This window comes from Octopus bimaculoides, chromosome 5 (genome assembly GCF_046866305.1).
Source record: "Octopus bimaculoides isolate indiv1 chromosome 5, ASM4686630v1, whole genome shotgun sequence".
NCBI classification, from domain to species: domain Eukaryota; kingdom Metazoa; phylum Mollusca; class Cephalopoda; order Octopoda; family Octopodidae; genus Octopus; species Octopus bimaculoides.
Window position 1 is genome coordinate 78,907,129 of NC_142932.1, and position 24,760 is coordinate 78,931,888.

The 24,760-nt window shown below is 36.4% G+C and overlaps 2 protein-coding genes and 1 long non-coding RNA gene across 4 annotated transcripts in view; 1 reads left to right on the forward strand and 2 right to left on the reverse strand.

Moving 5' to 3' along the window:
* Nucleotides 1-404: 404 nt before the first annotated feature.
* LOC149135610 (uncharacterized) lies at nucleotides 405-20,799 on the reverse strand. The gene is made up of 2 exons (XR_016241924.1): nucleotides 20,501-20,799; nucleotides 405-681 (listed from the first exon to the last, which is right to left on the reverse strand). It is a non-coding gene; the product is annotated as an uncharacterized LOC149135610 (long non-coding RNA).
* Nucleotides 17,621-24,760, forward strand: part of LOC106871937 (metalloreductase STEAP4) — a 37,118-nt gene continuing 29,978 nt past the window's right edge. The window contains exon 1 of one of the 2 annotated variants that reach the window (XM_089352490.1): nucleotides 17,621-17,729. The gene's annotated coding sequence lies outside the window, so the exon portion shown is untranslated. The remainder of the gene's footprint in view (nucleotides 17,730-24,760) is intronic. The other variant, XM_089352485.1, reaches the window with a different exon arrangement.
* On the reverse strand, nucleotides 21,147-22,105 carry LOC149135611 (uncharacterized). The gene has a single exon (XM_089352491.1). It carries the CDS (start codon nucleotides 21,992-21,994, stop codon nucleotides 21,287-21,289), a length of 708 nt encoding a protein of 235 aa, XP_089208617.1. The 5' UTR covers nucleotides 21,995-22,105; the 3' UTR covers nucleotides 21,147-21,286.

Sequence of the window (24,760 nt, forward strand, 5' to 3'; positions counted from 1 at the left end):
AATAATCTTTATTGTGCTGGTTTTTCGTAAAATTTCGCGCATGGGAAAGGCAACAAAATCGCTCCTCCCCACTTTGAATGGGATATTCCTATCTTAAAAAGTAATAATCGATTATCTCGGTAACCATGGGAGCTGGAGGGCAATAAAAATCGCCTGAACATGAGCGGACCATGCTGCCGCTCTGTGCTGAATTTCACGCGATTCCACTGCACCGTTCTCGAGTGAATCTGCCGACACTCAATCAAGCAAGCAATCAAGAACACTGCAATTTATAGTATAGAATATTTTATTTTATTATTATGCCACATTATATCATATAATATATTATATCATATATATTTTAATATTATATCATATTTGTCATTGTAATTAGTTACTGAAAACCAAACAGTCATGGACAAAACTTGTTAACACATTTGTTTTTCATTTTATTCGATATATAAAGATTGCTTGATACACAAAAATTTGCACACTGGAATAATAAATAGAGTGAATTGATGAACAACATTCCGTCTTTCCTTCCTCTTCTAACAAAAATGAACGTATCCAGTATTATTATAACAAACTCATTTGTTTTCCTTTATGATTTCATCTGGTGGGGAACGGCCTTCACAGACTTACCAAGATTAACGCAATCGACGCGGTTGATGTTCCTCTTCAGTTGGTGTTTTATTTAGTTATCTGTCGAATAAATGGATTTATAAGAAGAAATTGATTAATCGTAAACATCAAGTGAATATGAGACATCTTCCTAAGCTGGATCTTAATGTATGAGGATAAATGTGCGTGCAGAATGTAAGGCAGAATAAAGCAGAGAACACAAAAAATAAAAATATAAAAATTACAGATTTACCTCTCTTTAGTGCAAAATAAATGAGTGAACAATTATCTCTCCTATCAATATTTTTTTTTCCCCTAGCAATTTATCTCTTTCAACTCTCAGTTTGATGAGCAATGCGAAACCTGTCCTTACTTCAATTATGTTGAAAGAACAAAACCTTATTTTGTACAAAATTGTATATCTTTATTATCATGGCTCTAATATACTCATAAATCCTGTAAAACAAAACTTTTGTGTTTTTTCATCTTATCTCTTTCTCTTTCTCTCTTTCCCTCTCTAATATATATATATATATACACGCAAACATGGATGTATACATGCATACACGTACATATACAAGGTTCTAGAGGCATTTTAGGACACTTAATTATGAGTATATTACTGTTTTCAATCCAATTAAAAGGTTTTCATTTCTTTCAGATCCTCCGAAGCAGATAAAATGCAAAAACAAGAAGTGGGAAGATATGCAGTCATTGTTGCTATTTGTGCGAAACACAGTGATTTAGAAATTGTCAGCTTTCTAAATGATGCAAAATCTGGAATTGAGAGCCTCAGGCTGCAATGTTTCAAATATCATAAGGTGAATAAAACGTTCTAAGCGTTCGGATACTACAAGAATGCTGCAGTTCAATGAGGGCCATCGCCAAAGAACTTCAGGTGTCGGAGTGAACTATCAGAATTCTGGGGCATGAGAACATTCCATACAAATCGCATGTAGTGAGGATAGATAATTCATGCCAGCAAAGACACAGGAAAACTGTTTGATTCGTGCCAAGCGGTTGGTTAACAAGGCTAACAGGAGATGTAAGCTCTGTGGAATTCACATTTGGCTATCACCTATTCGAAAATGTCATCACGATATTACCTACCTAAGAGACATGTTGTCGTGGTTAGAATAATATATAATAAGATCCTCAGAAAAAATAATCTTGTGGAGACAAATATTAGATTCTACAATGATGTTAAGGGGATAACCACACATAATACTGGTAAACTGTCCTTGTCAAAAACTTCAATAACATGCAAGCACAACAGACCAAGTATAATGATGTAAGACAGTGAATAGAAGTTATGCACACTAACTGACGTTTGTTGTCCAGCAGATGTCTACTTAATGTTATAAAGTTGAGTGAAAAAGAAAACATACTGAACTGATGATAAATCTACTCTTAGTCCATCTAGAACAGTGGTTCACATGCCTTTTTTTTTAAACTATGGAACTCTTTTATTACTATTGTATTCTAGTAGTCACCAATAACCATTCTGTTTAAAAACTAGTTTGTAGATACTTCTTTCAAAATGTCTATTTTGTTTTTCACACTAGCTTGTTAGTCTATCTGCATACATTCATTTTATTCTGTCTTTCTCCCTAGAAGTCACAGAGATGAAACTACTAAATATTATACAAAACAGACTTCAGATCTACTAGCAAACTGAGTACACACAAGCAGTTCGAGAAATTTGTGTTGGGCTGGCAACTAAGTTCCTGGCGTTTTTTAAGCTTTGGAATTTATTGCGTTTTTAAATTTTGGAATCTATATTTTTCGAGAATTCTACTTTTGAATCATTTTAGAATCTTTTTTTTTTTCCTAGTTAATTTTAGTTAATTTTTTGTTTATTTTCAGATCATTAAAATGAAATGTCAAGTTAAGAAAAACGAGCATTTTCGACACCTCCTTTTTGCTTTTAATCAAGGTTCTAAGGCGACGAAAAATGGTGCCTGTACATCAATATCAATCAGCGTAAGGAATAGCTTAGAGAGTCTCAAGAGATGAGGGACATGAGACTTTCTCAAGATCAGCAAAAGTATGTCGCAGCACATCAAATGGAGTTTCAGGATAGGAGAGTGATGAGACTTTCTCGAGATCAGCAGTGGCATGCTGCAGCACTTAATGCTGAATCATTAAAACAACGTCTAGCACGCCAGATTATACAGAGGTCCAATAAAATAGCTCTCAGAAACAGAACACGCACAAATTTGTTCTTCACATCTCCTGGAGTTGCTTTCAGATATGATCCATCACATTCTTTAAAAAAATGGTAATTCTGTCGAAATTGGTGTGTGTTAAACTCAAATTGTCGTTTCTGCAAAGCCTTAAAATTTATTCCACAAATGGTTTGTTGTCAATGCTGCGCTTTCCCATATCACCTGTTTCAACATAACTGTAATATATATATATATATATATACATACACACACACACAAGCTATTCCATTTTAATCCCAAGCAACGCCATGGCTGTGTGGTAAGTAGCTAGCTAACCAGCCACATGGTTCAGGGTTCAGTCCTACTACAGGGCACCTTGGGTGAGTGTCTTCTACTATAGCCTCGGGCCGACCAAGACCTTGTGAGTGGATTTGGTAGATGGAAACTGAATGAAGCCCGTCGTATATATATATATATATATATATGGGAGAATTTACGAAAAAACAACAACAGACGAGGACAGGTGGTGTAAACAACAAAAGGATGTATTAGTTTAACGCTCGGGAATACAGAATGTCTTTAACGTTTCGAGCTACGCTCTTCAACAGAAAGAATACGGAGAAAACAAGGAGAAAAAAATTGAATGTTTTGGTCAGCGATCTATCATGGCGACTGCCGGACAGAAAGTTCACGCAGGAGAGCTAAGAAAAAGGGGAGATAAACAAAAGGGGAAAGAAACGGTGACCCAAATACGAGGAGCTGTGTGTGTGTGTGAGAGAGGGAGAGAATGCTGGTGATCTTGACGTATGTATATGTGAAAAAATGGGGAGGGGAGAAAGGAGTTGGTCAGTTGTAGTGTGTGCGTGGTGTGTGTTGTGAAGTGATGTGTGGTGTGATGTGAGGGTGTTGGGAGGTGGTGAAGGCGAAGGCGGGGGAGGCGAGAGTGGGGAAAGTATGGGTGCAGTGTGGGTTAGGCTGAGGGTGGGGATATATATATATGTGTGTGTCTGTGTTTGTCCCCCCCCCCCATCGCTTGACAACCGATGCTGGTGCGTTTATGTCCCCGTAACTTAACGGTTCGGCAAAAGACACCGATAGAATAAGTACTAGGCTTCCAAGGAATAAGTCCTGGGGTCAATTTACTGGACTAAAGGCGGTGCTCCAGCTTGGCCACAGTCAAATGACTGAAACAAGTAAAAGAATAAAAGAATATATATATATATATTCATAAACGTAACTTGAGCCTCGCCCACTAACTAGAAAAAACAAATTTTGGTCTTAGAAAGATCACCACAACACAACAGCTTCACTTTGTAAAATTGAATGTTTCCTCCAGAATTTACATTAACACGGTCACTGCCAGCGAGGAAGAAGTGCAACTCACAAAGGGACAGGCTGAAAAAAATCCTGTCTCCTCTCATCACACACTACCAACTTTTGGATTCTACCTTCTTTCCTTCTGGATCTGGACTGTTTGATTCTGAACTTTATACCCTCCGCTGCACCTCTCCTACCCACGGATTACACTGGACCCATCTTCTGATTGGAAATCGCTTCAATATACCACGACGTCTAAAAAACTTTTGAACTTTTCCACTTTTGTAAACCTCCTTTATCATCCTTTTTTACCTTACTTTCCTTCACCTACCGTCTCTTCGTACTCTGGATGTTCCTAATCTGTCTTCTCTAATCTTCTCCTTGTCTCCGTATTCTTTCTGTTGAAGAGCGTAGCTCGAAACGTCAAAGACTTTCCGTATTCCCGAGCGTCATACTAATACATCCTTTTGTTATTTACACCACCTGTCCTCGTCTGTTGTTATTATTTGTATATTCTCCCATATATATATATATATATGTATATATATATATATATATATATATATATATATATATATATATATATATATATATATATATATATATATATATATATATATAATATGATATAAATGCGAAAGCTAATTTCTGTGGGTCGATGTGTCACAGTTTGGTCCCACCTCTCTCACTATTCACTGACACTTCTACTATTTCTCGTGCTGGGGTGACAGTAATAGTAAGCATAGAGACGGTGAGGGCGGTGGTGGAGAAAGAGAGAGAGAGAGAGAAAGAGAGACAAAAAATTAGGGAGAGCTGATGATGTTTTATTAAAAGTAATAGCGTTGATGGTAGAAGTGCGAGTAATAATGAGAGAAAGAGTGGGTATGTGAGAGAAAGAGGGAGATGATGTACAACTTTGTTTAACCATCTCTCTTTGACAAAAATTCTTGTGGACTGCATATTGAATATTGAACACTATCATTTTTGTTTTATTTTTTACACACACACACACACACACATATATATTTATAAAATACACTTTAATTGAAATAAAGTTTTTCCAAAATTAAACATATCTAATATAATAAATGTGAATGTCAAGTGTGTCACACTTTTTCAACTTTAATAAATCCTTTCCAGGAAGCATGAGGTCTCAGATTTTGAGGGAAGGGATTAAGTCGATTACATCGACACCAGTACGTAACTAGTACTAATTTTATCGGCCCCAACAAGCAAAATCGACCTCGGCGGAATTCGAACTCAAAACCTAACGGCAGACGAAATACTGTTACCCGGCGTGTTAACGATTCTGCCTGCTCGCCGCCTTAATGTAATGTAATGTAATGTAATGTAATGTAATGTAATGTAATATAACATAACATAACATAATATAATATAATATAATATAATATAATAAAATAAAATAAAGGTGAATGCCAGTGTGTCACACTTTTTCAATATTACTCCTAGAGGCCGTAGCCCAACATATACCATTTTGGAATCAGGCTGTAAATTAAAAGCACTTTAGGCTGAATCCGGACCTACAATCCTGAAATTTTGGACTTCTATGTTTTCATTACTGCGATTGTTTTCGGCGATTTTTTTTTTTTACATGATTCTTTTTGCGATGAATATGATCATCATTGGGATATGACTCTGGAGGAAGCAATTGCAACAAATTCTCTGAAACAAGTCAGAGATCTGTTTGCACATTACACACACACACACACACACACACACACACACACACACACACACACACACACACACGCACACACACACACACACACACTGCAACAAATTTTACAGGAACAAGCTGCAAATATTTTCTCGTACTTGGCTTCATCAACCAAGCCACCAATACGTTGATAGGTAGTTAGAAATGTTGATACTCGTTGTAATTGCTAGTGGGTGGTAAATAGAGATGAAATAAACAGCAGACTTAAATTTATCAAGCATTTCTGAGAACTTGTGAGAAGTTGGTAACGCAGGTTGAGTTGACCTTGTAGTTGTTGTTGTTGTTTTGGTGGTGATGGTAGATTGTTGTTGAACTGGCGTAGGTATCTCAACGATGTTCCTTCTGTTAGATGAAATGATTCTCGTACGTTAGCAGAGAAGAACAAACGCAGATATTTTGAAAGATAAAAAAAAAGAGATGAGGTGAGACAGTAAGTAAAAGAGAGAGAGAGAGAGAGAGAGAGAGAGAGAGAGAGAAGAAAAACAGAGAATGTGTGCGTCTATGTGTGCGTACACGTCTCTATATAGCGATTTATGCTTTATATTTTATATGTATGAATCTTTTTTGCCTATGAATGTATATATTCACATTGCTTTACAATGTGTTATATGCTTTGTCTTCACTGTTAAATAACACGAACTTCGAACCATATATACTTTCTCGGTTCAGTCCATTCCTCACAAGAGGGTATCTTGACTCTTATCACAACACTATTATTGTAAGAGGTGACTTGTGGTTATTAGCTCTGGTCTTGAAGGACTATCCTGTTCCGCCGATATATTCCCATTTATTTATTCTTACGGTTCTGTTACTGCTGTCGTTGCTGTTGTTACTGCTGGAAACCTCCTCTGCCTGGTACTGGCATTTATATGAACAACATAGACAAAAGACAAGTATCAAATACCATAATACATAAATTCTTTGTTTATTAAAATTATCTTCAATTGTAGAAGAAGTATCATAATTACCAAACGGCAATCGATTCGCATATTCAATATTCAAATATACCAGAACATATTAAGAATAAAGTTATCATTTTGATTCTCACTATCCATTGTATACACGAGGATTTATCATCATATGAGAGATACCAGCATAGATCAACAAACCATTTCTGGTCTCTCTGCTGTCATTACACACTCAGCAATTCTCCTCTTTTGTCTACACACCTTGGTTTACTGAGTATTCTCTGCATTCACATTTACTGTATACAAGGTACTTGCCTCTGGTGATGGTACAATAACAGGGAGCACCCACTTCATGTTCCATCGAGAACAAACTGTCTGACATGGGACTGGCTAGCAGGGAGCTGTCCAGACTATAATTGTCAGTTGTGGCATGGTTTCTATGACTGGATGCCCTCCCTAATGCCAACTACTTAACAGTCGTGCTTTTTACGTGCCACTGGCATGGGTGCTTTTCCATAGCACCAGCATGGATACTTTAATGCAGCACTGGCATGGGCGCTTTTTAAGTGGCACCAACACCTGAAAGTGCAAGCCTGTATGTGTGGAAGACAGTGATTCTACTTAGCTTGACGCATTTTATCAAGTACAGCAAATCACCAAAATTCCCAGTCCCTTGTCCTCTCCTCAGTGAAGCCCGGCATGCAAAGATCCCTTTTCTCCACTTTGTTCCACATCTTCATGGATCTCTACTTTACACAGCGGTCCTCATCCATATTCATCACATGACTAAACCAGCACAGTCTTCTCTCTTGCACACAACACCTCATATATATATATATAAATTTTGCCTGTGCAATTAATTTTCTGCTGTGCACAATATCCCTAAACAATAGAAAAAATGATTCCCTAGTGACCATGGTTCTTCTTCCAGAGCATGAGATATCTGAATGAAATCACCCTTCACCACAAGACAAAACACTCCAATTCAAAGATACAGAAACCCATCTCATCCCAAGAACCCTCCATGTCTCAGACGGAATGTCTTCATGAATAAGTCTTTCGGACAGAACTATACGAGAAATAAGAACTCCCCACGTTCGAGACACATTCCACATAATGAAGTCTTGGAACAGGAACAAGGAAGAAGTAAAAATTTATCCCGCTCGAGACATATCTTTCACAATGACCACCTCGTCCAAACAAGATATAAACATTACGACGGCCCAAGTCAGAACCGACCACAACGGAGAACTCACGCTTGTTTTTGCTGCCTTACGGTAGTTTTGTTGACATGTTCTCCCTTACTTGAAGTGGGTAACACAGTAAAGAAGATGGTGGAATACGAAACGCTGAGTTCGTCCAAAGACGAGTAACTCCAAGCACTTGATGAAATGGACAAAGGAGAGGAAAGAAGAAGGAATTTTGTGGCGGTGGCCAAAAGCCACAACTCGGAAGTCAATATGGACGAGATAGAAAACTACAAGTATATGCCTCGCAGGGAGGGGAATGACGAAAAGGTATCACCTCTCCAAGAAGTATTACAGGAGGCAAAGAGAAAAATGATCAGCTACAGAACGTATTCGGTGAATGCACAGAGAATAGAGATAATAACAAAAGGGCAAATCGAAAAGGCTTAAAAACCTATCTGGCAGGAAATTACACACATAGCCAGTGGGAGAAAGAAAGTTTGGAATGATGGAGGTGCGGCTCTGAGTCGAAGCCACATCCAGGCGACTCTCGGCAACCACGCCTTCCTGAAAACCGAGGAGGTAATTCGTCTACTCAAAAACCTTGGAACGCGTGCTTCCAGGTTAAGGGTAGAAAAGGCATTACCAGAAATTAATGTAACCTGGCTGGTGGCAGCGATACTGCTGGGTTTGGAGGATAAAATAACGGTCCTCCAAGCCACTAGCACTACCCACTGAAATTGGCAGGGCAGACACTGAATAGGGCGGTTCAGGCAACCCCAGAGGACCTTTAGGAAATAACGGAAACAATTACGGTAGATGAGATAACGCTCAGGGCCAGAGTGGAGAGCATAACTCCTCGCTGCTACAAATGTGGCCAAAAAGGCCACATTTGGGTAGAGTGCCTTCCGTCGCCCCAAAATCCCCAAGAAGCGCCAGTGTCTGAAAAAAAACTGCACCTCCACCAACGGCGAAGAGCAACAGAAGTACATAAAAAGAAGGAGGAAACACAGAGACGAATGTGAAACGACAACAAGGAGAAGCAAAAAAGGAGGAAAAAGTACAAACTATAAATGAAGACCCCAATCCCACGTCTACCCAACTCCCACCCGAACCACTTCGTTCCACTCTTCCCTTGCAGACACCAAACTACGCCCTACCCCAACAGACATTAACAAAACGATTATAAACATACAGGAGCCCCAAATTCTCTAGTCCCCAGCCTGTGAAAAAAAAAAAAAAAGAGCATAGTACTCTACAATCAACACAATGGCAAACTGTGATAAAGGGTGTACAGCTGGACGAAACGTATATCAGTGATCACTACAGGTTTGAAGGAGGTGCTCACAGGACACTATTCACACTGTGGGACTGAAAGGGTATGGAAGCAACATGGTGTACTGGCAGAGAGGAATGGACACCGAGGGTATGCCAACGGTGGTAAGTTACGAAGATCTCATAAACGATTTTAAAATAGACATTTTTGAAAGTTTCAAAAAGTAAAAAAAAGATAAATTAAGTCGTTCGGATGTGAGGAGGAGCGACTCCATTTCATTATTTATTTTAATTATTTCATTCATCCTCTCATCGGTTTTTTTTTTTTTTTTTTTTGTGTCCCTACTTTGTACTGTCCTGTTGGTCTTTGCTTGTCCCCTCTTTATCTGACTCCTTGTGGGTAATAGAAAATTAATATCATCCGTCTGAACAGTATGTTCCGACATTTCGCTCATTCTGAAGTTAGGTTGTAATTTTTGCTGTTTGGTTAGTTTATTATTGAACCTGTTATTGAACCTGTTACCGAACTTGTTACATTTCGTGTTGTTGAAAAAACTGGTGTAACTGCTTGCGGCAGTTCTTTTCTTATAATTTCCCGTTGTTTGAAAGGTGAGTCATTGTTTTTCTGCAGAGCGTTGGCTCAAATTTACGCGGCGTTTAGCCGTAATTTTGTGGGGCATCAGCCCAAATCCTTTGAAAAATGTACGACTCAATTGAATCTGAAAATAAAGAAGCAGTGGATATACCACCGGTGAAGTCTCTAACTGCAACAAAATTTAATTTTGCTGCAGCAGCAGGAATAACTAAAAGAAATCTTAATACCAATCTAAATGAAATAATGAAGTTTAAAGGGATGCTGAAAAAGGAGGGGCTGGAAGTGCAAATAACTCCTCCAAGCAAAATCTCTCACCAAACGAATAGAACAACGGTCATCAACAAAACGTTTATCGTAAAAATATAAGGAACATGACATGGCGTCGAGAGATGCGGTGGAAAAGTGTCTTAGACCAATTTGGTCTCACATAATTTATATAACACGAGCGAAGAAGTTTGCTGCCATTGAGGTGAGATTCCACGGTGAAGAGAAATCCATGCAGCATTCGACTAATACTTTAAAGCCGGAAGAAGTGGTTCTTCTCCTCACGTACTTGGGGAGAAGAACGTCAAAAATAGAGTTACCGAAGTCCCGCCAGAAGTAGATGCTGCCTGGTTAGTGGCAACAACAGTTGTCGGCTTGGAGGATAAAATTCCCATCCCGCAAGCAACAACAACCGATAAACAAAATTGGCAAGGGCTTGAAATTGCGATTCAAGCGGCCCCTGCTGATTCAGAAGAAATACCTGAAATCATTCAGGTGGGGGACTCAGATTAATTGTAATAATAGAGGGGAGAAAGTGTCGTTGCTTCAAGTGTGGCAAAAAAGCCACATAAGGGCAGAGTGCGGTCCACCCCAAGAAAAAGCGGTAGTTCCCCCACATTCAGAAGAGGAAGAGGAAGAATCAACAAGAACAGCAACTACAATAGATACAGAATCCCCCGTAATGGTAGACAAAACCAATGACAAAGAGAAGGGCGAGGGGTGGAGTATAAAAATAGTGGGAAAAGAAGGCACCCACATCCCATCATTTCAACTTTTTCAACACATACTCACAAGAAAAAGAAACCAACAACAAAGAAAAATGACTGCAACCTGATAGCGATCAAAGAAAATAATACAAGACTGTTAAGCAGGTTGGCTGTTGTTCCAACGGCAGAATCTGTTGAATACAATAAAACCCCGAAACGGATAAAGATATTTGCAATTGACAGTAAGAATTTTAGGATTCTGAAATCAGAATTTCACCATAATATAGACCCTCTACGGAGAGACATTTCCCACCAAATTTTCGAGGGCCCATCTAACATCATCCCGCAAGCAAGCGTAGTTCAATAAAGAGATGGTCATAACAGCCCATCTCTCACCACAAAAACGGTAAGTCGCTTATGAGTATTCATGTTGGCTGTTTAAATGTGCGTGGGCTGATGTCGAGCTGGAAACAAGGACGTTTTCTTAACGACATCAGGTCATGTGGATTGGATGCTATTGTTGCTACTGAAATCAGGTTGACTGAACCAAGAGACTTGCTCCAACTGCTAAATGGTTATGAGAAATTTATTTCTTCATGACATACTATGAGTGGAACAGGTGTCTTGGTTCTAATTAAGAAAAATCTGGTTTCTGAGAAAAGTTCATTTCTATTGATCCAAAAGGTAGGCTGGTCGTCCTAGACTTGACGTTCAGCAACGGTACGACAATCAGGCTGGTAGTAATTTATGCACCAACTAACGATGGTAAAAGTGAGTATTTTCGAGGCCTCGAGAAATTTCTAAGTACTTCACACTCATTAGTTCTGATAGACTGTAATGCAATCAACGATGCACATGTAGATTATGCTGACTCAAACCAAGACAGGAGAGGTAACTCTTGCCTCCTGGATCTGCTAAGTCGCTAGCAGATCCTTACAGACTGGAATTCCTGAACGCTCCATTGTGGACATAGTCAAATAGCGACGGCTCTTTCGCTTTTTGTGGAAGGGCACAGGACCACTTCTGAGGCACTCTATCTGCTGCCAACAACCGTTAATGGGTGGGCTAGGGATGCCGTGCTTGATGATGGGCAGACATGCGCTATGGCTGAAGCATCTGTAACTCTATCTGGATGGTGAACGGGTGTGGACTCCGCCCTCTAAATCGACGTTTTCTAAGTTCAACGTTTTTGTGGACTGAAATCCTGGGTCTATCGTAGATCTAAGTTGGGCACGTGGTACGCTGAATGCCGAAAGGCTCTCGTACTTTTCTATCGTTCAGGCAATGCCGATGGTGGTGGTTCAACTATATCATTCTATAGAGGGATGGTAGAGTCGAAGTGTGCTGATACCTGAAGGGAGATCCTAGCCTGTTCTGAAGAACATTCAGGTCGGGGTCCCTGGATAATTTTCAGAAGTCCTTGGCCTGGCAGTGTTACCTAGGAGCCTTACCTGTTCGGGATAAGCTCACAAGGCATGGCTGCCCCGGCTCAGAGATTTGCCCAAGATGCGTGTGAGATAAGGAAACCATCCTGCATGCGATTGTGCAATGTCCAGGCGTGTCGGATCTGTGGACTTATGTCGAACAACTGTTGTTAAGTATTGGAAGAGTACAGCTGTCCGCTGAGTCAAATGTGAAAAATGACCCACCTGCCTCCAGAATGAAAGGATTTGTGACCGGCAACGTCATCTCTGGCCCTGTACTTGTTTCACTTTTCGTCTGAAAAGGAATATAGGGCTGGAGAGGAGATGCCTGTCAGCTGTTGTGTTCTGGAAAAGATGGAAGAGTGGGGTACGGATGTTGCGAATGAATGTACCCTCATGACTATTCCATAAAAGATTTACCTTAGGTATCAGGGGCTTGTGGGGTCGAAGCAGAAGCCGTACCCCACCCCCACTTCATTGTTTTTGTGTCTTTGTTTAATCATTCGAATTACTTTGTCATAAATTTTTTAAAAAAACCATTTCATCTCTATGTAAATCATCTGACTCGTCAGATTGTACAATCTCTGCTTTTTGACCCCTAGAGGGTAATAAAAAATCTGAACAGTATGTTCCGATACAGCGATCGATTTTTAAAAATTCTTAAATTTCTCATGTTGCTTAAAACTTTAAGATTTAAATAACTCTTTTATAAATCTTTTAGATTAACTCTGATGAGAGAGATATAGTTGATTGTTATGGTTGGAATTAACTCGCCCATACCAACCTATATCTTCTCGAAACGGCCGTCAGACTTTGCACCTGCTCAAGATTCCTTTTAAAATCATTTTATACCAACTTTCTCATCTATTTGGATTACCGCTATACATTCACTGCATATTTTAATATCCTCATTGATTTAAATAAGGACATACAACCTCGCAAGTACATTTATACATTTATATATTAATAATTTTTATATTATATCTTGTGTATATGAATGCACCTATGTATGCTGTGGAGTATTCCGATGCTTTGAAATATATTAAGTGAATATGAACTTTGAAATTTGTTCTCTTTCTTAGTTTGATATTCTTGAGGCTCTATTAGGGCACTAATGAGTTGTGCTGTATAAGGGGATAATTATCCCATTTATTTATTCACTATATATATATATATAATATATATATATATGGAAAACAAGACAAGAAGGTAGAAAATGCTAAAATAATTTTATCATCAAGAACATTTTAGTACCGGTTTCAGTCTTTGCGACTATTTCAACTTAGAGTAAAGCATGAAAAACAATTAAATTGTGGAAAAATTAAATGAAATATTTTAAAACATTTCCATGACTTTCAAATGCAAGGGACGTTTTCCTTTTTTCTGTCTGTCTGTCTGTCTCTGTTTTTTTACTCTTTTGAAGGCTTGGTAGCAGGTAGTAGGTAGCAGCACTCCTAAAAGAATATTTGTTATGATTGATTGTTTAAGCAGCAGTAGTAGCCGAGGAAGGAGGCGAAGAAGAAGAACACACACACACACACGCACACATATATAAAGTGTGTGTGTGTGCGTGTGTGTGTGCGTATGTGTGTGTGTGCGTGCGCGCGTGTGCGTGTATGTGCGTGCGTGTGTGTGCGCGCACATGTGCGCGTGTGTGTACCATTACCGGCCTACCTAAATCTAACGCTGGAAGAGAAACGAGTTGGCGGCAAGAAAGCCGATGATGCGAGTGGATTTCAAATTTAATCTAGTCATGTGTTGCATTGAGATTAACTCAGAGACGCCATTCTCATACAAAGCATTATCAACAATTATGGTCATGTTGACATATTTAATTCATACCTATTACTCCACTGATGAGGTCAAATTAAGGCCAAAACGTGTAGAGTTATCTCTGATAGCAAATTGAAAATAACATTAACCACTGACTGCATTCTTCTTTCTCTCTCTTTTTGTATATATATATATATATATATATATATATATATATATATATATATATATATATATATATATATATATATGGGAGAATTTACGAAAAAAACAACAGACGAAGACAGGTGGTGTAAACAGCAAATGGATGTAGTAGTTTAACGCTCGGGAATAGAGAACGTCCTTGACGTTTCGAGCTACGCTCTTCAACTGAAAGGAACACAGAAAGAAATAAGGAGAGAAACAAGGAGAAAAAAAAAATATATATATATATATAAACGCCTGTGTTAGAATGGTGGCAGCTGATGAAGGAAAATGTTCTCTATGTGGCCTGTGTGTTTTCTGTACTCTGGTTATTATTATTCTTTTGTCTACATTTTGTTTGCAATGTCCTGTACCCAGTTATGCACCTATATATACAGGTAGACGCAGGTATGCACATACCTGTACGTATATATGCATATACTCAGTTTTTATTTGTTTTATATATATATATATATAATACAAATAATAAATGAGTATATACATATATACGTACATGTATGTACATACCTACATCTGCATGTATATATAGATGCATATCTGGGTACAGGACGTTGCAAAAAACCGTGGACAAAATGATAAACAAAGTACAGAAAACATACAGGCCACATAGAGAACATTTCCTTCATCAGCTGCCACCATTCTAAAACTAAGCGTTTCGAAGAGTGATATATATATATATATATATATATATATATATATATATATATATATATATATATACATAGGTTCAAAAAAACAATAACAAAAAAAACAACAAAGTGAGGACGTGATATGGATAGTGTTATTGGACGCTCAGGAAAGGAAAGAGAGATTGTATGACGTTTCGGGCGTAGCCCTTCGTCGGAAAGATGGAAAGTTCGGAGAATGGAAGAACGGAGAAAGAGGAAAATGGTACCGATGCCCACGAGGTTACATTGTGAAAGGCCGGAAGAGGAGGTGGTGGGGGAAAAGTTCTTTTTAAGACAGGAGAGTGAAAAAGGGAGATGAATAGCTGTGCGTGTGCGTGAGTCTGCGAGTGTGTGTGTGATAACAGAACGTGTGTGTGCGGATGTATTATGTGTGTGTGTGTGTGTGTGTGTATGTGTGCATGGTTTGGTGGTTTATCTGTTAGTGTGTTTGTGTGTGTGTGTGTGTGTGTATGACGTAGTGGAAGAAATTAGTAGCAGGACTGGTTAGTGGACGCTTATAGACAGTGTAGGTAGAAGGTCAACAGGCGGTTTTTTGAGTATGTGTGTGTTCGTGTTTGTGTGGGGTTGTAGGTGTTGGGTACGTGTACGTGTGTGTGTGTATTTTGTATATGCGCGTATGTATGTATATTTATATTTATATATATAACTAGTTGAGTTTTAAATATTCTCTGCATTAGATTTAACACTAACTTAACTTTTGCTTTTTATACAGTTGGCTTATCCGAGTCGGTTTATTCTTTATATAATTCTATGTTTGTTCGCTACCATTCATACAATCTTGTAAATATATGTTTACTGATTCAGCCATCAGTACTTCAGTAAGTGCGGTGATAAGGTTACGAAAGTAACGAAATATAACCGAACCTACCTTACTTCATCACTAATATTCTTTTTACCTCACAGCATAGTTATTCCCAGCTAAGTTTTAAATCTTTTCGTATGAGCAGACGACGCCATTAAATTAATTTTTCAGCCTAGCCTTTTCATCTATGTCATGCGGGAACATTGCGTGGGTGAATGACATTATCTACTAATACCGTAGGATTACCCTCCATACGGTGTATATGTTAGTATGCATACAGGTAAGCAAGTGCACTTGCACTTATGGATGCATGTATACCATGTATGTATTTTGTACATACATACATACATACATACATACATACATACATACATACATATATATATATATATATATATATATATATATATATATATATATATATATATATATATAAACTTGCATATATAGGGCTTTCTTATAAGTAGGTTATCTCCCTTGGCTAGGCGGCGCTCCATGTAGATAATTAAACTTCCGGAGGCTAACCCACGCCATTGTTATTGTTTTACGTCTTATCATGGATATAAAGCAGCTTGATGATTCAGCTATCGAAGTACTTACTGTGCCTGAGTTAAAGAAATATTTAAGATTATATGGACAGTATGTTACTGGAAGAAAGGCGGACTTGATTGAAAGGTTGAAAGGTATAAAAATTCTGTCGATATGTCAACAAAGTAAATTCATCGGACGATAAGTCTGAAGTATCGGACGATACTTCAGACAGGAATAAGCAGAAGCTTATATCTCCTCTCGGTGAAGTATTGCCTGATCTAAAGATCTTTGTAAGTTGCCGGATTTCACAGATAATGACATAATTACCTCGTGCTACGGATGAAAGCAAAGCAACAATTAAGGAGTGGCATATTTTACCACGACAGACACGTACACAGCATCGAATACCACGATGTGAGTGAAAGCTGCTCTCACTGTATTGTCCGGTGTTTGGTAATCCCTTCGATGCCGACATCAAACCAAAAAAAGAATCCTGACCACAGAGTGTGGGTAATTATGTCAAATGTCACTGGCAATGTGCATTCAGCTGATTGCAACTGTTAAAGCAAGTCACTGAGCATGCTTACATGTCATACGGGAGAGTTCCAATCAGGGGTGGATAACACCTTATAGGAAAGCCCTATACATATATATGCAAGTTTGTATTATATATATTCTATTCATTATTAGGATCCGGATCTTAACGTACAAAACAACTTTGATGTTATTTATCGCCAGATCAGTTTAGGCTAAATATATTTGTATTAAAATCAATCCAACTATACTCATCTCGTCTTTCTTATATGTAGGTTTTGTACTACATTATTCAATTACCTACTCCTAGCCGGTCGGGTACTTCTAGCAGGTTAAGTGACTACTCTCCCTCTAAATCTCGCTAAACCACCGTTATTTTAGTTAGCCAGCAGCCAACTTTTACTTACTACTGTTTATATTTACAAGTTATAAACTGCTGGAAATTGAATGACAAATAAAATTAGGTTAATATAATAGAACGTAGAAAAAATACCATGCGTTGACATCAGAAAACATTCGTCTATAATTTCACAATCCAATTTATTTGTCTTAGGCCAAACCAAATGAGAAAGTCTCTCCATCAAATATTGGTCACTGGAAACACTCGTGTTGTATGAGAAAATTGCCAAATTATGATTACGTAGACATTTTTGTTTCACACTCGAATATGCCGATAATTTTTTTTCAGTTGTATATAAAACGATGCCCTTTCGGCGAAAGAATATGAAGCTAGGAATTAATGCAAAAAAAAAAAAAATTAATAGTCAATTTTTTTAAACATATCCACACACACACACACACGTGTGTGTGTACGTGCGTAGAGGGAGAGAGAGAGACGGAGAAAGAGACGGAGAGAGAGACGGAGAAAGAGAGAGATGGAGAGAGAGATATGTTCTCAAGTTTGACAAATAAATTTTCAATTTATGCGACGTTTTCGAACATGTACTGAACGTGGCAGTCGCGGTCCTTTTTCTACGAGAACCACAACAGTAATTGATATTTCAACAACAATTGTAATTATAGAGATATTCTTTTATTCTTTCATTCGTTTACTTCTTTCTGTCATTTTGACTGCAGCTGTGCGAGTACTTACTTATTCTATCGCTGTCTTGCTGAACCGCTAAATTATGCGGACATAAATACACCAACATCGTTTGTCAAATGATGGTGGGAGGACATACAGACACACAAATATATACATATATATGTGTGTGTGTGTGTGTATACGCATATATTGTTTATATAATGAATTACGCTGTGCGTGTCTGTGTTTGTAACAATTTTTCGCTAGTACTCAGTAACACACTTTCTAAATGATGGTAGAGTTTGATTTGAAGATTTGGCTGCTACTATGCTTGAATTACACTATTATACTTGTTTCAGTTGATTGAATAATAGCTAATAAGGGGGGAAAAGCCATCAAAATACTTGAATATTGCCTGCACTTGTTATTGGAGCTGGCAGAATTATTAATGCACCTTCACCAAGTGCTTCATTTCCTAGAAATAGCAGCCAAATCTTCTTCAAATCAAACTAGTGCGATGTACAATTCTTTTGTTAAGAAGGCTAAGAGAAAAGTTGTTTTATATGACACATTCTACCAGTATCCCAAGTTTGAAAGTGTTTCGTTAAGAAAACAAGTGTTGCCCGTCAAACCAAAAAGATCCGAGATGTTATATTTTATAGTTAATAAATAATTTTATTAATTACCTCTCTATTTTCTCCTTATTCGAACTTCCTATAGATAGCCAACTAACCAGTATTTTCATTGGATTTATGATCCCTTAATGAGGTTTATTGCCTTTACTTGATTGTATGAGTGTATATATATATATATATATATAATATTATTAGGGACAAAATCCAAAATTACAGGTAAAAAACTCAATTAAAATCAATTTATAAAAAATTAAAATTAAATTGAGCCTTATAGATAAAGTATATATAAAATATATATAGTTTTAGGGAAAATAACCAATTTTCAAGAACTCATCGATGAAAATCCACTATCACATATAGAAAAATTAATAATTAAAAGCACAATAAATGAGTATAATGTAAAGTAAAGTAAATATCATAAGATAAATATAATAAAAAGATTACACGTGTTTCATAACCAATTTTCAAATAGAAAAGAAATTTAAATCGATTAAAATCAATTGAAATTATCGAAAATAAGTTCTATTCAAAAATATAGCTACTCGTCAGATCGTAAGTAGAACAATAATTAGATATATATCTCAACCAACAATAAGTACCAAATGAATTAATATGAAATACTTATTATATAAAGATAGAAAAATTATTTAAAAAATATCATAATATCAAAATAATAACCATTCAATAATCATCCCTTCATCCATTATAATAACATGTATATTATATACAAAAAACATCTTACATAAATTATCATTGTTTTAAATTATCATTGTTTTAAATACAAGTTGAACGAAGTTTAAGTTTAAAATAATAATGAAGATAAAATTAGTACATATTTAACCGGTGTAATAGTTAAAGCTATACTATTTAAAGCTAAAGACGTTTATTTAATTATGATTAAAGATCAATTGAATAATAGAAAAATACAAGATTATTTATTTCTACAAACGTAATAATAAAAAATATGAATGAAAAAATTATGAATGGAAAAAATTATGAATGAAAAAATTAGGAAAGAAAAAATTATTTGTGAGTATATACTCACAAATTATTTTGAAACTTATTAATAATATTAAAGAATTTATTACTAGAATGAAATGGAAAGCTTATTTTAATAATATTCATAATATTACTAATGTTCATGATGTAGATAATTTAAATTACATTAATTCTAAATTTAAATCCAGAAAAGAACCACCGTATAATAGGGATTTACAAATTTTAGAGGATAGTATTTGGAAAGTAGTGGAAAATATTAAATTTCATAAATATCCAAATAGACATAATGATTATTTAAGAAATTTAGCCATTAAAATTAAACAATTTAGAAATATGGATGGTATTATTGTACAATCTGATAAAACTAGGAACTTATATAAACTAGATGTAAAACTATATGATTATTTATTAGAGAAAGAAATTAATAAGAAATATAAGATAGTTCCAGAAAATACTTTAAATTTGATTAATAAGGCCTCTAAATTAATAATGTTTAAATACGAACTTGATAGTAAGACAGAACCTTATGTACCGATGCACCCTAGAATTACTTTAAAAGACCATAAAGATAATTTTTATTCTGACCCTAAAGTTAGGCTTATCCACTCACAAGGCTTTGGTCGGTTCGAGAGTATAGTAGAAGATTCGAGAGTATAGTAGAAGACACTTGCTCAAGGTACCACGTAGTGGGATTGAGCCCGGAACCATGTTGTTGGGAAGCAAGCTTCTTACCACACAGCCACACCTAAGTGTCTTTTAGATAATAACCTACATTTTTTTGAATATTGGCAACACTATAATCTCAGCTTTCAGCATAGTATGAAAATCTTAAAAAGGGAAGGAAACAAATTCAGGCATTAACGGGTGAACTTTGTTCTCTGATGATTAATTTCGCTTTTAATTCTCTTGGTCGAACTTACCTGCAAAGTCTTTAAAATGGCCAGATTAACTTGTTAATGGAAATCATAATCTCGTTCCCCCGCTTCTCTTTGTTTATCTATCTATCTATCTATCTATCTATCATTCTCTCACTTTTTTTCTTTTTCAAAAAAACTTCCTCAATTGTTTGTGTACACTGTAACGAGTTTTATCAAACATTTAGTATAACAACAGATTCTGTACTTACCTCATTTTCGTTTGTTTCGGATAGTTCTAAGTTTATCTACGGATATTATCCGTAAAAATATTAAAGGATTTCACAAAAATTAAATTGTAGAAGTTCCATGCTTCACATCCACAGAATAAGAGTTTTAAATGTAAGTTCTATTTTCACCTAAAGTAAAACAGGCAGAATTCAACGAAATTAAAATTTAGGCACTATCATGCTATTAGCTGTCAGAAGTGAAAGTGCTCACTGCTAGTGAAGTATCTGTCTGTCTGCCTGCATGCCTGTTGCTGGCCTGTCGATTCTTTGGCTACTGACAGCTAATACCATGACTGGCCGGAGCGAGCTATATGTCTGTCTCTCTATCTATCTATTACTCGAAAGTTCGCGCGTCCGCGCTAGCTAGTCGTGAGTAGAAAACACAAATTTAATATAAAAACATATTTCCTGAAATTGCAAATTATTTAAAATATAAAAATATAATTTTCAACAGAGAGAATTTATCAAAATAGAAAACAAATGAAGTTTGAAGTTTAAAAATAATAGGATCGACCACTCACGACTAGCTAGCGCGGACGCGCGAACTTTCGAGTAATAGATAGATAGATAGAGAGAGAGACAGACAGACAGACAGACAGACATATAGCTCGATCCGGCCAGTCATGGTATTAGCTGTCAGTAGCCAAAGAATCAACAGGCAGACAGACAGATACTTCACTAGCAGTGAGCACTTTCACTTCTGACAGCTAATAGCATGATAGTGCCAAAATTTACATTGATTTTTGTCAGTAGCATCAGAGTAACTGTTTAAAGGATTACACAGCAACATATTTCCTTTGGAGGACTTCGCTTCGACATTATGTGAGTTTGAGGTGGAACATACGGAGCACTTGGCTTCGGCGTTATGCAAATTTTACGTGGAGCATTCCTTGGAACATTCGTAGCACTTGAAGCGTTCCGTCTGAAAACGTCATCGGTTGTAAGGCTCGATGATGAAGGTAATATATTGCTATGACCAGTAACTGTTTTAACTGTAGTTCTGACACTTTTATATTTAGTTTTAGCAGCATTTACAGTGGTAGTTCTGGGACTTGTATATGTAGTTTTCGTAGGACCTCCAGAGGTAAGGCTCGGAAAGTATTCAGATAGATGATGTTTCACATTCCTTCGTTCCTTCGTATCATTCATCTTTCTTCTTACTCTTATTCTGAAACCACCATTCCTTGTAGTGAACTTATTTTCTTGAAAATCAGAATATGAAGTTAATTTAACCTTAATTGTCAAGTTTGGCTCACTTAACTCTTGCACTGCTTTGAACACGTAAAGTCTCCTATTGTCCTCACTATAATATTTTCCATCATTAAAGAAAACTCTGATTGTTCGAATTTCGTCAGATCTGGTTTGACCATTGATAATATCTAAAATAAGATCTTCTATATCGTTTCCATTCTGGAAGCATGAAGAAATAGAATCTTGAGTATAGCGGATCTCACTGGGAGATAGTATGGTGTACATAGTTAATGTATATAATAAAATACAGCTTGTAGAAATACGTTTTCCGGGAAATCGAAAATGTAAGTAAAACTTTTATCTTGAACAAAGTTCAACATTAAGATAAATCACTACTTCAAAGTCATAGACTTCGCTGTAGTCAATCGAGAACTATCTGGTCGATTTGTGTGAAATCAAGATAAGCTACTTCATTTGTAAGAAACAACTTGTATTTCCCTTTTGAGGTATTGGACTGTTCTATTTTTAAATAAGTTTCAAAACATTTTTAGTGAAATATATTTCTCAAGTTTCTAAATCATGTATTATAATGCATTATCAAGGTCACACAACCGATAATTCACTTCCACATACAAAAAATACATATTTAGAAGTAGTAGTCTGACTTTATTCGCATTGAACTAAGCAACAAGTCTATGTTATGGAATTTGTAGAAGCTAAGACAGTTATTTATTTAGCGTGGATTTATATATATATATATATATATATATATATATATATATATATATATATATATATATATATAATCATAAATATATAGGGATTGACAGTAACCTGCTTCTCCAACATACTGAGAATTCAGAAATAGCAGTCAAAGAACTACTGATTTCAAAACTACAAATTATTACTCCAGATTGATAGCGATATTTTTGATACACACAGAACAAAAACAGTAGAGAAGAGTAAAAAAACCCACCTGCCTTTAGTTAATTTAGTACGATCGTTTCACAGTTAAGAGTAAAGAATACTCTATTCTGATCTTCAGTTAAATATTCTAATAAATTTGTTAATGTCTAAATAACTCACGTTAATTTTGACCATGTGAACATCAATACCACGTGAGGAAGACGTTAAGAAATTTATCGGCCAGTGAGTTCAAAATCCCTCGCCCTAATGAATTCAATTCAGTGTGCATCATAAATAGTCCCGCATAGAAAAGAGACCCGTACGAACTTCCTGCGGTTTAACTATTCACCTTAGAGGTATTATTAAAATATAGATATGCAGGGCAGGGAATCGTCAATTAGTAATAAAATTAACAAATTTATTAGAATATTTAGCTGAAGATCAGAATAGAGTATTCTTTACTCTTAACTGTGAAACGATCGTACTAAATTAACTAAAGGCAGGTGGGTGTTTTTACTCTTCTCTACTGTTTTTTGTTCTGTGTGTATCAAAAATATCGCTATCAATCTGGAGTAATAATTTGTAGTTTTGAAATCAGTAGTTCTTTGACTGCTATTTCTGAATTCTCAGTATGTTGGAGAAGCAGGTTACTGTCAATCCCTATATATTTATGATTATAAATGTTTTTTACCGAAAAGGTTTTTTCATACTGAGCTACCCGGCAAAATTGTTAATTATTAATTTTATTACTAATTGACGATTCCCTGCCCTGCATATCTATATTTTAATAATACCTCTAAGGTGAATAGTTAAACCGCAGGAAGTTCGTACGGGTCTCTTTTCTATGCGGGACTATTTATGATGCACACTGAATTGAATTCATTAGGGCGAGGGATTTTGAACTCACTGGCCGATAAATTTCTTAACGTCTTCCTCACGTGGTATTGATGTTCACATGGTCAAAATTAACGTGAGTTATTTAGACATTAACAAATTTATTAGAATATTTAGCTGAAAATCAGAATAGAGTATTCTTTACTCTTAACTGTGAAACAATGAGAATGGGCCAACATCTGCTAGAAGCGGCGTAAAAAAATAATGCAAACAGTCCACCGCTCCCGCCATCGCTAAATTCGAGTGTCTCCAAATTTAACTGACTCAGTAGCGAAGATTGCGTAATACAATTCGCAAAAAATTTGCTACTTTCTCGAAGCATTCTTTCAGCAACAGACCATTTCCAACAAGAGTGAGAAAAACTCCGACCGATCTAATGTTTAAAGTTATCAACGATGTTGCAGGAGAGCACATGGAATTATGGGATATTAATTACTGGAATATAAATACTCTTATATACAGAGCCGCTATTACTCTTAAAGAACGCCTAGGAGAAATATATTGTGAACAATGGAACGAAATTACTGAACGGAAACAACCTACGTGGGAAACAAAACTTGTAGAAAATATCAACAACGTTCATCACCATATCGCATGGTTAACTACAACAATAACATGTAAGGAGAAAAATGAATTTACACCTCACCAACTCTACCTTAGATAGGCAACTCTTCACACCGAGCCCTTGAGGGAAAGATCTTATCCTTACATCTACTCCTCTGTGTGTGTGTGTGTGTGTGTGTGTGTGTGTGTGTGTGTGTGTGTGTGTGCGTGCGTGTGTGCGCGCGTGTGTTTGTATTATGTGTGTGTGTATATATATATATATATAAACACCCACATACGTGTGTTTATGTATGTATGTATGTGTGTGTGTGTGTATGTATGTATGTATGTTATCAATCAGTTTCATTTCTGTATTTCTTGTCCATAGAGAAAGAGCCGGACTCTAACATAGATTCAAGGCTCCTTCATTGGAACTTTTATCAACATCATCTAGGTATTTGTGCATATGTGTGTGTGTGCAGTATTTGGTGTTAGTGTATGCGCAGATTCGTATGTTTGTTTTATGGATGCGTTTTTATGTCTAGATGCATGCATATGTATTTATGTGCTAAATTTTTGGAAAGTTTTACATATCTTTACAGTTCCATTGATGGCTTGAATCTGTAGTCTTCTAATCAGCCTTTTTCTTTCAGGTTTTGAGAACCCTAATTTTTCCAGGTTTTTGTTGAGGCAGTTCGTTACATATCC

Excerpts from the sequence above, each read along its gene's own strand:
- LOC149135611 (XM_089352491.1), bottom strand. The coding sequence starts at position 21,994 with ATGTACACCATACTATCTCCCAGTGAGATCCGCTATACTCAAGATTCT.